This window comes from Equus przewalskii, chromosome 17 (genome assembly GCF_037783145.1).
Source record: "Equus przewalskii isolate Varuska chromosome 17, EquPr2, whole genome shotgun sequence".
Lineage (NCBI taxonomy): Eukaryota > Metazoa > Chordata > Mammalia > Perissodactyla > Equidae > Equus > Equus przewalskii.
In genome coordinates this window covers 40,075,639-40,088,805 of record NC_091847.1, presented here as the reverse complement: position 1 = coordinate 40,088,805, position 13,167 = coordinate 40,075,639, and the positions used below count along the sequence as shown (strand labels likewise).

General features: G+C 36.4%; 1 protein-coding gene across 3 annotated transcripts in view; it reads left to right on the top strand.

Annotated features, from left to right (window-relative positions):
• Nucleotides 1–13,167, top strand: part of LY75 (lymphocyte antigen 75) — a 130,158-nt gene that overhangs the window by 68,568 nt on the left and 48,423 nt on the right. For all 3 annotated transcript variants that reach the window (XM_008513704.2, XM_008513703.2, XM_070580021.1), the window contains exons 26-30: nucleotides 3,209–3,374; nucleotides 4,810–4,977; nucleotides 6,184–6,300; nucleotides 9,733–9,927; nucleotides 12,178–12,404. In XM_008513704.2, coding sequence (XP_008511926.1) covers nucleotides 3,209–3,374; nucleotides 4,810–4,977; nucleotides 6,184–6,300; nucleotides 9,733–9,927; nucleotides 12,178–12,404 — 873 coding nt within the window. The remainder of the gene's footprint in view (nucleotides 1–3,208; nucleotides 3,375–4,809; nucleotides 4,978–6,183; nucleotides 6,301–9,732; nucleotides 9,928–12,177; nucleotides 12,405–13,167) is intronic.

The window sequence follows — 13,167 nt, the reverse complement described above, 5'->3', positions numbered from 1 at the left end:
AAACCCAGGAGGAAAAAACTTAAAATAGATTTAGAGGTAAACATTATCTTTGACAAACTTTGGATTCATTACTACCAGCATTTGCCAGAAGCTCAACTGAAAGTAGTATTTAGGGGGCCGGCCCCACGGCCAAGTGATTAAGTTCACATGCTCCGCTTCAGCAGCTTGGGGTTCACCAGTTTGGATCCTGGCCGCGTACCTATGCACAGCTCATCAGGCCATGTTGTGGCGGCATCCCACATAGAAGAACTAGAATGACTTACAACTAGGATATATAACTACGTACTGGGACTTTGGGGAGGAAAAAAAAAGAAGGAAGATTGGCAACAGATGTTAGCTCAGGGTCAATCTTCCTTACCACCCCCGCCAAAAAAAGCATATCTTTTCCAAAAACAAAAAGTAGCATTTAGAAATTGCTTGAAGAATAGTTTCTCCAGGACTCTCAGTATTTTAAAATGTACCCTCAGGTCAAGCCACATCATCAGCTTCAACTGCTTCCCCAAACCTCCCAGTATCTATTCTTTCATAGCATTGCTTTTACGTACTTTCTCTTTGGTGTTTGGTATTATGTGAAACCCATCATTGTGTCTCTTGTGAGGGTGGTAATAAGTTATTACATTTCCTAATTTCAGTCATCTTAAACCTTTTGAAACAAAAGCAATATTGTCAATGTAGGAAATTTGTACAGTTATAGTAAATTAAAAGAAGGAAATTAAAATCACCTGCCTAGCGATAAATTTGGATTAATAATTTGGTAAATATCCTTCAAGTTATTTTTCTCTGTACACATTTATTTTTAAGACAAATCAGATCTTACTGTTTTGCAACTTCCCTCCCCCAACTTAATGATTTTGCTCTTGTTTCTTATCCTGTTTTCAATCTTCACCTATTTTTTTTTCCTTTCACTCTTTATTTTAACATATTCTACATAGCTGTTTATCATGCATTTTCATAAGCTACCTTAAATCTTTGGAACATAGCAGGGTATAAATAAATGAAACTTTACATTGAAAGTGATTGAAGGTATTGAAAGATTGTAAACATGATAGTAACAATATTGGATTTTTACTTCAGAAAAATTATACTGGGCAGAAGCTGGAGGAGGAAGTGAGCCATCTAGAGATAGGAAACCAGTTAGAGTCTTGTAGAAGTTCATGCAGGAAATGATGTTGGCCTGAACAAAGGCGTGTTTACAAGGTCTGCAGTGCAGCAGTCCTGGGTTATGGCAAGGCCAGAGTATGGCGGTAGCAGCGGGTCACTCAAGTACATACAAGTGAAAGTACTTAGAAGTAGAAGAAGTCAAGAAAGTTGGGAACTGGGTGAGTCATCCACATGAACATAGACATCCCTAAGTCAGTGGTAGGACCAGGACAGAGCAAGGCACAGGGCATCTCCTCAGTTAACGTCATGGACAGGCAAGAGGGCCGGGTCCTCCATGAATGTCAGAGAGAGGCAAGGAATCTGGGAGTTTGCTGCTATCAGAAGGGTGTAAACCTCAGAGGAAATGACTGAGGGAGAGAAAAATACCTACTACCCCATTCTCATAGCCCTGTGGTATCTGAGGATGGAAAAGCAAACAGCCTTCTTTGTGGGTGCTGAAAGGAAATTATTCCCTTGGAAAAGACAGGTTTTAATTAAGATCAATTAAGGTCAAGAATTTAGTAAAAAGATACTTATAGTCTTAATAAAGAGATTTCGTATTCAGCAAAGAGAGAGAGGGTGTGGGATGATTTACCTACCAGGAATAGAAGTTCCAGAGGCCCAGGGACCTGGGTTAGTTGCGAATGCGGCAAAGGGTAATACGCTGAGAGTACAGGCAACATCACATGGCCAAAGGGCCACATTTGAGGCCATGTGTGGCTTAGGGATTAACTGGCCACAAGGTTACAAGTGGAACTCTAGTGGAGAACAGTTCAGAATGAAACAGTTGGTGGTGTTGAGACTTGATGATTCTGCTGTTTGTAGTTCACTAAGAAGACTGTGTGTGGCCTTTGCCCAATATTCCACATAAACCAGTGATGCAAAATTGCCTTGAGCCTCAGGAAAGCTAGTTCAGTGGGTCAAAGTGTAAGGCCTGATGCTCTGGCAGCACCATGGGTAAGTTCAGACAGGCCTGTGCCCTGCAACCCATCTCCTAGACTTCTCTACCTAGCCTGTGAAGCCTCTATCAAGACAGGTGGGTGGTCAGGCCCTTATTAGGATGTAGAGATAGATGTTCACAGACTTCTAGCACACAACAGAATATAGTGAATGAGGAAACTTCTCCCCAAAGACAAGTGTGAAAACAGTGGTGTGAGAGCCACAAGGCCTGAGGGGTTAAGAGGAAGGGAGCTAACATTTATGTAGCTCTTGTGTACCAGCCAGCTGCTGAGTTATGTATTTTACCCCATTGATTCCAGTCCCATGAGGTTAAGGGTCATATCCATTTAATAGATGAGAGGATGGAAAGTTGGCGAGGTAAACTCACAATCAAAAACTAATAAGTGACTGAGCCAGAATTCAAAACTAGGTATCAGGGCCTGCCCAGTGGTGTAGTGGTTAAGTTCGTGCGTTCCACTTCAGCAGCCCAGGGTTTGCTGGTTCGGATCCCAGGTACAGACCTACACACCACTCATCAAGCCATGCTGTGACAGCAGCCCACATACAAAATGGAGGAATATTGGCAACAGATGTTAGCTCAGGGCCAATCAGCCTCACCGAAAAAAAACAAACAAAACTGGATGTAGTTAGCTTTGAAACCCAGGTTTTTTCCACTACGACATGTTGCCTCTAACTTAATCAGTGCTTACAGTGATCCTTACTCCATTCCAGCTTTCTGATTTCCAACAAACAATGGTTCCGAATATGTGTGAGGCGTTGTAGCATAATGATTCATACCATGGACTCTAGGGCCTGATGGCTTGGGTTAGAACCCCAGTACTGCAGTTTATATTGTATGACTTTGCACACGTTACATGCCTTCAGTGTCCTCATCTGTAAAATGGATATAATAATAATAACACCTATCTCCTATGGTTGTTGTGAGGATTAAATAAGTTAATACTTGTAAAGCACTTGGAACAGTGCTTGGCACATAGTAAGTGCTGCGTAAGTGTGTGTTAAATATAAGATAAAATTAAAAGTCATTAGATTGACCATGAGGGTCAAAATAATACCAAAGGGATAGCATGAAGTATTATCACTTGAAATGTACTTCTGCTCTTTACAGGATGAGCTCAACTTTCGGTGGTCGGATGGGAGACAGCTTCAATTTAGTCGCTGGGCTGAAAACAACATGCAACTTGAAGACTGTGTAATATTAGATACTGATGGATTCTGGAAAACATATGACTGCTATGATCAGCAACCGGGTGCTATCTGCTACTATCCAGGAAGTATGCTAAGTTCAAATAGTTTAATTCTTAAATTACTATCAGTCTCACGAATAGCGGAATTTTGGGGTAGTGGTTTTGTAAAATCTAGTTTTGAAATTGTAAGGGAATTATAATCATGTCCTTTTTACCACAAAATTTGTTGTGAAATTTGTATTCAAGTAGAATTATTATATGTTAAATATTTTGCCATTAATTTATTTTAGACATGTTTTATCTTTACTTTTTGTCAGCTGACAATGGTAAATGACCTTTTAGTTTTAAGTCCCTGTTAGCCTCATTTTGCATATATTTTATGTTTATATTCTGATAGAAAACTTATATTTGTGGGAATTCTTTTATAATTCTTATCATTGACAACTAACATTTCTTTCATGAGTCACTGTTAAGATTCATTTGGTTGTAAGTGACAGTAACCAGCTCAAGCCAGCAAAAGGGGAAGTTAGATCCTCAAAAATGGGGATGGAGCTGAGCCTCCTGAGGAAGGGGGATCAGGAACGCAGAGATACTGTTTTCCACCTGCGCTCTCTTTCTCCCTGTGGATCTGCACTCTTCTCTTTACATACATTGTGCTTCTCTCTGCTCGCGGTGAAACATGGCGGCTCTGCAGGTTCCAGTTATGACATAACTGGAGCTGAATTGACTGCCTCTGAATTCCATCTTTCAAATTCTTACAGAGAATCTGATGGACTTAGCTTGAGTCGGGTATGCAATCTCTAACCCAGTTAGAGGAAAGTGGTTTTACAGCTGCCAGGGGCCCACGTTTGTGGGTTTGTGGTAGAAACAAGACACCACTTCACAGAAAAAGGGAGTTGCTGTGAGCTGAGAGAGGTGCTGAATGAGTCTACTACATGTTAAATCAGTTTGACTGGCTTTAAGTAGAGCGTATCTATATTTGCATTGTCTTGAATGTATGGCCTTTTCATAAAACTTTAAAAAAAGCCGTATTTAGATTTTCTAGATATCAGATTTTAAACTATTTCTGTTTGCTTTGATTAAAGCAATAACTTATTTAGAACATCAAGTATTTCACTACAATGTTCCTTTAAAATTAGAGAAGATATCAGTAACCAGAAACTTGAAAATGACTTCTCAAAGTTACAGTTAAGTGCCTATTATTATTATGTTGTATAGAGGCGGCCCCTTGTATTTGAAGTTTGGTGATACAGGGAGACAGAAACTGCATTTAACCTAATAGCACCTTGTTTTTTACATTCTTCCACTCACTCCACAGCAGGGGAAGAAAATTGTGTTAGCTAATTTCCTTCCTACAGAAAGCAAGTTAAGAGGTCACATTTGAGTATAAACAGAGCAAGCATCAACAGGCTATTATTTCTTGGCTTCCTGAAAATTTTGTACAAATCAAGTCTAATTACCATGAACAGAATTTAATGTTTATATCTGAAATTAGAATTCTTACCATTAATTCTTTTCCTAGATGAGACTGAAAAAGAGGTCAAACCAGTTAGCAACGTTCAATGTCCATCTCCTGTTCTAAACACTCCTTGGATACCATTTCAGAACTGTTGCTACAATTTCATGATAACAAAGGATAGATACACAGCAAGAACACAAGACGAATCTCATTCTAAATGCCAGAAACTGAGTAAGTATATTATATGGCCATTATATATTGCATTATACTTATTAAAAAACAAATCTCACCTGAGTGTGTTATAAATATTCCTAATTAGCACTAGTAATTAGATCTCAAAGGAGTCATCTCCTAGTTTCTCCATTATCAAGGACAAAGGATTAAAATTTGCATTTCATTAAAATGGAAAGTACAGGAGTTACCTCTTTCTTCACTCAGCTATTAGAGAGCTAGTCTGTCTTCACGTGTATAAACAAGATAGGTTCTACTTAAAAAGGAAAAGAAATGACCCTAGAGAGCAGAGACCTGTAATGTTAAATCAAGCTAGGCTGTGGGAAAAGTGAAGATAGGTCAAAAGCTTAGATAAGCCACAAAGAAGCAGCTCTGCTTAGAAGAAATAAATATTTCACACTTTCAGCTCTCAAGACTCTTCAGATATTTCCTATGAGATCCACTGAGAATTTGCGTGTTCTAAACAATGGACCTATGAACTTGGTGGAAATTCCTATGGAAAATATCCAACCATTATTCCCCAAAGTGTGATCTGGAGAACTCTAGTCTTGAGATGTTCTGCAAAAAAGGATCCTTAGAAAAGAACGAAGTTGACAAACACTGCACACCTTTGCCTCCTGTTAGACACTATCAAATGTACATTAGCATATACTTTAAGAAATATTGGCATCAATAAACTAGTTTAACTTTGTTTAACCAGTGTTTGCAAAGTTTTTATCCAGGTAGCCCTTTTCTGAGGACTCCTGTTAATTTCCTGAGGAACACACTTTGAGAATTAGTAAACTTTTTTAACCCTAAAGTAAGAGTGACCTCTAAGAAAAAGGAAGATCTATCTTATAGCCTATCCAAGAGGTTTTATTCATTGTAGTCTTTGACAGTGTATCATTAATATAAGTGGATTTGTATCAGCTCAAAATAAGTTTTAAATGGGGAAAAGTGAAGTGAACCAATGTTTTAAATTCTCTACTCAGCTGCTAGTTTTCCACTATTCTTTAAGACCAAATTTGGCATCAAAATGTTTGAAAACTTCTTAACCTATTCATTTCAGTACAAGGTAGTTTTAAATTACGTCTTTCTTATTTTTCACTATTGTTTAAGTTTTGGAGTATATTAAACTGGGAAATAAAATTTTCTAAATCCATCAAACAAAATAAAGTGTTCTATATAAGTAATTATAAAAATTATTGACTATTTTTTATTTAACAGATCCAAAATCACATATTCTGAGTATTCGAGATGAAAAAGAGAATGACTTCGTTCTTGAGCAGCTTCTGCACTTCAAGGATATGGCTTCATGGGTCGTGTTAGGTGTAACTTATGAAAGTAAGTTGTAAATCTGCTGATTTTCTCTGTTTATATTCAAACTTCATTATAAACCACTTGTTTATGAAGCTACAGAAGTATAGTTATTCAAAGTATATGTTTATCCATAGACAAAATTATGATTATGTACTTAGTATAACTTATATAAAGCCCTAGACAGTTTTGAGTCTCTGCTCTGCCATTAAAATGCGTTTACCACCAAGCTTATAGTTAAATGGTAGGAAATAATTTCCTTTCTCCACTCTCCCTCCTAGCAATTCAAAACTAACTAAAAATGACCAAACTCCCATATAAATCTCCAATACTTTATATCTCACTGTGTCTGTGGGATGAGAGAGAACAGAATTACATTTATACTAATGTTGCACCCTTGGGTTTATAGCATTGGCTTGAGGTATACGTTAGAAAAATGAGACACATAATCTGACAGTAGGATGGAATATTTGAACTTGAGACTAAATACCACAAGTCCAAGATATAATTTCTATGGAAATTTTTAAAACACAGACTCTAATAATAGAAGAAACAAGACCAATTTAGAAAAATACTCAATTAGCGACGTCCTGAAAATCACAGAAGTTTTGGAATTAGGTAAAAGACAATCGCTCTGCGGGCATAAAGGATCAAAAGCATACATTTACCCAAAAAAGGGCTTATAAGGGGCACAAGACAATGATAGCCAGAGGTAGGGGAGGAAAAGATGCTAAATTACTCAATCTGACCATTTTAAAAATAGCCTTCTCTTTGCTATCTAACCTGTCTCTTTTTTAGAGTTGCTAAGGTTTTTCTTAAATGTTTATGGCTTGCAAATAGGTTAATGAAAATTAAGCTATCAAGTAATAGATAAGACTTGGGTTGCCAATTGAAGATGAGTTCATTGTAGTAGGACTTAGTTGCCCAAGTCTTTTCTCCAATGACTCTTGAATACCCTTAAATTTAGAAATGGGAAAAAAAAAATGGAGAGAAACGAGGTAGAAAGTTCCCAGACTGTACCTGAAAATGACTTGAGGAAACAGTGGTCCCATATGGAGCAGTGGAGATCACATCCAGGATATAGATAGAGGTTTCAGTTGTACCCTCTGATGTACTTTGTTAGTTATATTATCAGAAATCATTGAAAACGTATTCTGTATTCTGAAAAGCATTTTCAGGTCCGTAGACTTCCTTTTAATCATCTTAACTTCTTTCATAAAATGTATGAGTAGTAAAATTTCTATTAAAATATGTAGATATAGGAGCGACATATAGAAAGATGTTTCAAGCAAATACGAGATTTGGTTTAAAATTAATTCTCACTGGCTTAATTTACATCCATAGGCTTTTTTTTTAATTACTTCAGTAACTTAAATAATGTTTAATTGTATATACTACCTATATAAAGGATTTTGCTTTTTTAAAAGTTCTGACTTTTCAAAAGTAGGACCATGAATTGAAATTACTAAGTGAAGCCATATGTTAACTAAAAGACACTTCAACCCAGGTGAAAAAGTGACCCTTTCGTATAGCAACTTTAGAAATATACCCATTTCTAAGATCGCCCATTGTATTAGCCAGAAAATTGTAACTTTAACGTTTGGGGAGAGGGAAAGAGGGACTGGGAGACATGAGGTGACATAAAGGAGCAAGCCAAAACCAAATCGTGTGTCCAGTATTTCTAGTGTGTTGGTGCTGCAGGCAGATGTGTAGGCATAATGCCCTGGGAGATAGTAATCAATGAAAGGTAGACATAACCAGGACTACAAGGGATATGTGTGGGTGATAATGATATCATTCTTCATACTAATTCATAATTTTAATTGGCCTGGCTTTTTTAAATTTGTTTTCCCAAAAACTTTAATAAGATATATTCATATACCATACAATTCAGCCATTTAAGGTGTACAATTTAATGGCTTTTAATATAGTCACACAGTTGTGAAACTATTACTACTCCCGAAAGAAATACCATACTCATTAGCAGTATCTCCTCATTCTCTTCCCTCTCCCAACCCTCAGCAACTACCCATCTATCTTCTTTCTCTATAAATTGCCTGTTCTAGACATTTCATATAAATGAGATCATACAATTTGTGAGTTTTTTGTGACTGGCTTATTCCACTTAGCATAAGGGTTTCAAGGTTTATGCATGTAGCTCTGTAGCATGTATCAGTATATCATTCCTCTTTATGGCTGAATAATATTCCATTATATGGATATACCATAATTTATTTATCCATTCATCTGTTCATGGACATTTAAGTTGTTTTCACTTTTTTGGTTTTATGAATAATGCTGCTATGAACATTCATGTGCAAGTTTTTATGTGGATATATGTTTTCATGTCTCTTGCATATATACCCAGGAGTAGAATTGCTGGTTCTTTTCTTTAGCCCTTTGCAGAACTGCCAGACTGTTTTCCAAAGCTGCCGTACCATTTTCCATTGAGGTTTCCAATTCCTCCGTATCTACACCATCACTTATTTTTATCTTTTTGATTATAGCCATCTGAGTGGGTATGAAGTGGTATCTCATCGAGGTTTTTATTTCATTTCCTGATGATTAATACATTTCGTGTGCTTATTGGCTATTTGTATATCAACTTTGGGGACATCTCTATTCAGATCCTTGGCTTGTTTTTTAATTGTCTTTTTTATTATTGAGTTGTAAGCATTCTTTGTATATTCTGGATATAAGTCCCTTGTGAAATAAGTGATTTGCAAATATTTTCTCCCATCACTTTCTTGATAGTATAATTTGTAGCAGAAAACTTTCAGTTTTGATAAAGTCCAATTTATCTATTTTTTCCTTTATCACCTGTGCGTATCTAAGAGGGCTTTGCCTACCCCAGGGTCATAAAGACATACTCTTATGTTGTCTTCTAAGAGTTTTGTAGTTTTAGCTCTTACAGTTAGGTCTGTGATCTGTTTTGATTTAATTTTGTGTATGATGAAAGGAAAGAGTCCAACTTCATGTTTTTTGTATGTATCCTGTTATCACAGGAACTATTCTTTCCCCATTGAATTGTCTTGGCACCCTTTTTAAAAATCAGTTGACATAAATATGCACAACTGTGCATGGCTTAGGTCTAGAGAAGAGATTTCTATCACTAGTTTTATATATTAATTACTTTTTATAGAATAGTTATGTTCATTTCCATTTCAATTAAACATATATATAGGAGAAATGAATATTTGATGAAAAAATAACAAAATATAAAGTTATAGCAGGATGGTGGAATTATAAGTAAATTTCAGTTTTCATTTTTATAATTTGTACTTTCCAAATTAAAAGTAAGCATGATTTAATGTTATAATCAATAAATATTTTAGAGGGATACACATAATCATACAACCTTTTAGAAGAAAATTAGTTGAGTTTGAAATAGTAACCTCATAACTGTAATTCAAGTTTTGATTTAATCTCTAAGCATAGAAAAATATGTTTCTTCTCTAGATGGTTCTCTCATGTGGTCTGATAAGACCAAGCTGTCATATACACACTGGAGAGAGGGAAGACCAGATATAAAAAATGGCAAGTTTTTTGCTGGCTTGAATACTGATGGCTTCTGGGATATTCAGACTTTTAAAGTTATTGAAGAAATACTTTATTTTCAACAGCGCAGCATTCTTGCTTGTAAAATTGAAATGGGTAAGTATGCTAATGTAGAGTTTCCACTCTGGGGAAAGAGACTATAAAGCCGTTAGCTTCACTCGTGGGAATCATGCAGTTGTCTTTTGAGTGCCCCCTCTGCATTCAGTCCTATGAGATGTGCTGCAAAGGTTAGGGAGGAAGGACAAGATATGGTCTCTGGTGTCATGGCCTTGATCCCAAGGAGTGAAATGCATTTGAGGAGCCAACATTAAATTATTTATCATTGCTTTATGTAGGTTAGTCTTATGTTATTTGGTACAGGCTTAAATTTGGAGGAAGTCAAGAGATCAATGAAAACAGGAATAATGAAAACAAAGAATGCATTGAGAGGAGATAAAACTTGGTCAAGCCTTAAAGGATGGCTAAGATTCTTATAAATAAGAAAATGTTTTTGGGTAGAGTTTTGACATTCTAGGCTAAAAATGAATGTCTCTCAACTTTGCCTAATTCCTTAAATAAATCTAATTTTAAACATATGTCAGTTTTAAATTTTGCACAGCTTAAAAATTGTTATTACAGCCCCTCTGCTCTAAGCCCTCTGCTAGCCCGGAGCCTGTCACAGTCACATCCAGGCTGATCTCCTGCCTTCACTGTGCTGCAGAGTAACTTCCTGCAGCGGCGTTTCCGTCAGCAATCTCCAGGGAGTCCCTATTATCAATTCCTCTGAGTCCATGTAAGCTTTGAGACTCTTTAGAAACCAGGGTCTATTCTAAAATTCTAGGCTTTCTCCCAGCCCCCGTTTTTTCCTATTCTTAGCTCAGTAAAGATCTTTTTCTGTCAGACTGATCTCAATTGTCCCATCTACAGTATATGCCCATCCTCATCTGCACCTTTTTTTATGTTTTTTTCCTGCCAAGAAGTCTGCTACCTTCTTTCTTTTTTTTTTTTTACATTTTTAATAAACTTTTCATTTTAGAATAGTTTTAGATTTACAGAAAAATTGTAAAGATAGGACAGAGAGTTCTCATATTCACCGTAACCAGTTTCCCCTATTGTTGACATCTTACATTAAGGTAGTACATTTGTCACAACTAATAAACCAATATTGATAGATTATTATTAACTAAAGTCCGTACATGATTCAGATTTCCTTAGTTTTTACTTAATATTCTTTTTCCGTTCAGGATTCCATCCGGGTACCACATTACATTTAGTCATCATGTCACCTTAGGTTCCTCTTGGCTGTGATAGTTTCTCAGACTTTTCTTGCTTTTGATGACCTAAACAGTTTTGAGGAGCACTGGTCATGTATTTTGTAGTATGTCCCTCAATTTGGGTTCGCTAATGTTTTTCTCATTAAACTGGGGTTTGAGGTGTAGGGGAAAACCACAGACGTAAAGTGTCATTCTCGTCACATGATATGAAGGGTATATGCTGTCAACATGACTTATCACGGTGGATTTTGACTTGGTATTGTTTCTCATCTTTCTCCACCGCAAAGTCACTCTTTTTTCCCCCTTTCTGTACTGTACTCTTTGAAGGGAAGTCACTATCCTCGGTCTGCACTTACGGAGTGGAGAGTTACTCTCAACCTCCCCGAGCAGAGAGTATCTATGTACATATTTGGAATTCTACTGCCCAGGAGATTTGTCTATTCTCCCTCATTCTTAAATTTATTCAGCCGTTCATTTATATCAGTATGAGCTCATGGTTATTTGTTCTATACTTTGGGTTGTAATCTAAGATACTGCATTATTTAACATTTTGCTCACATTGTTGCAGCTTTGGCCATTGGGAGCTCTTTCACTGGGCTGCTGTGTCCCTTTGAAATACCCTCATGGTTGTGGTTTTGTTGTTTGCTTTTGTTTTTAGCTTACTTTCTGCTTACCTTATTTCTTTTTAGTCCTAAATTCACCTACCTAATCTCTGGAGACCTAGTTTATCAACAGGCTTTCTGACTCCCTTAACAGATGAATCTCTCCTTCTCTAGTTACTCACATGTATTCTAGTGGTTCATTGTTTTGACCTCATTTCAGGTGTTGTTTTCTGTCCCCAACTACTATGTGAGCTCCTTAAATGAAAGACAATGTTTGTGCCTTTTTTTAATCAGCCAGACAACTGTAATGTTTAAGAGCCTATTATATGTGCCATGGCAATAAGAAAAATAAAGTATGCATTTGACCTCCCTTATTAATAAGAAACCCAGTTTATTTAACTTTTAAAATGATTGCATTCCAGTCTTACCCAAAATATGTATTCTAAATAATTTAAATTTAATAACTAACACTTTTAATTTAAATATTATAGTTGAATACAAGGAAGAATATAATACTACTCTGCCACAGTTTATCCCATATGAAGATGGTATTTACAATGTTATTCAAAAAAAGATGACATGGTATGAAGCATTAAACACCTGTTCCCAGAGTGGAGGTCATTTGGCAAGTGTTCATGACCAAAATGGCCAGCTCTTTCTGGAAGATATCGTAAAGCGTGATGGATTTCCACTATGGGTTGGCCTCTCAAGTCATGATGTAAGTCTTGTTTTGTTTTCCAGAAACTTTCCAAATATGTTAGAGGATTGGAAATTTGAGCACAAAATATTAATTCAAAGTCTAATATCAGATTAATCCCGGGACTCAATTTGCGTAGCATAGTGCTTTCTTATCTTTTCACAGCATAGAACAAATAGAAAATTATATTTGTAGAGTGCACTTGGGCCAATGGATGGTACTGCAGCTACTCTAGACACTGCCAGGCCATCCCAAGGGCCCAGCAGATAAATATCTCAACAACACCTCTATAACCTATTTGAGGCAGACCAACTGGAAAGCTGGTGAAAAGGAAATAGCACAGAATCAGAAAAACCTGAGTTCTAGTACTACTGCTGGGCCTTCCATTCACATATTGGGTGATCGTGAGCAAGTTATCTAACCTTTGCAGTCTCATTTCCTCATCTGTAAAATGGGGATGATAATATTTTCCTTAATATAGGATGATAGTCAAAATTAACAAAAATTTATGTAAAATGCCAAGTAAAATTCTTAATGTTAGGACTAAAAGAACGTATATTTTCTTCCCACGTTCCCCCTAGAAATTAGCACTATTTGAGAATAATCTTTTGCTGGTAAACTTGTCTTTTGTGCCACTCTTTGAGTCCTATTAATTAGTATATTCATCTACCTGTAATAGTGTTTAATATACAGAAAATAGACATCTATTGAGATTAGAATTGAAGGCCTAATTTTAATAATCTTTAGAACAAAGTGGGGAAGATAAAAGAAAGGATGGAAAATT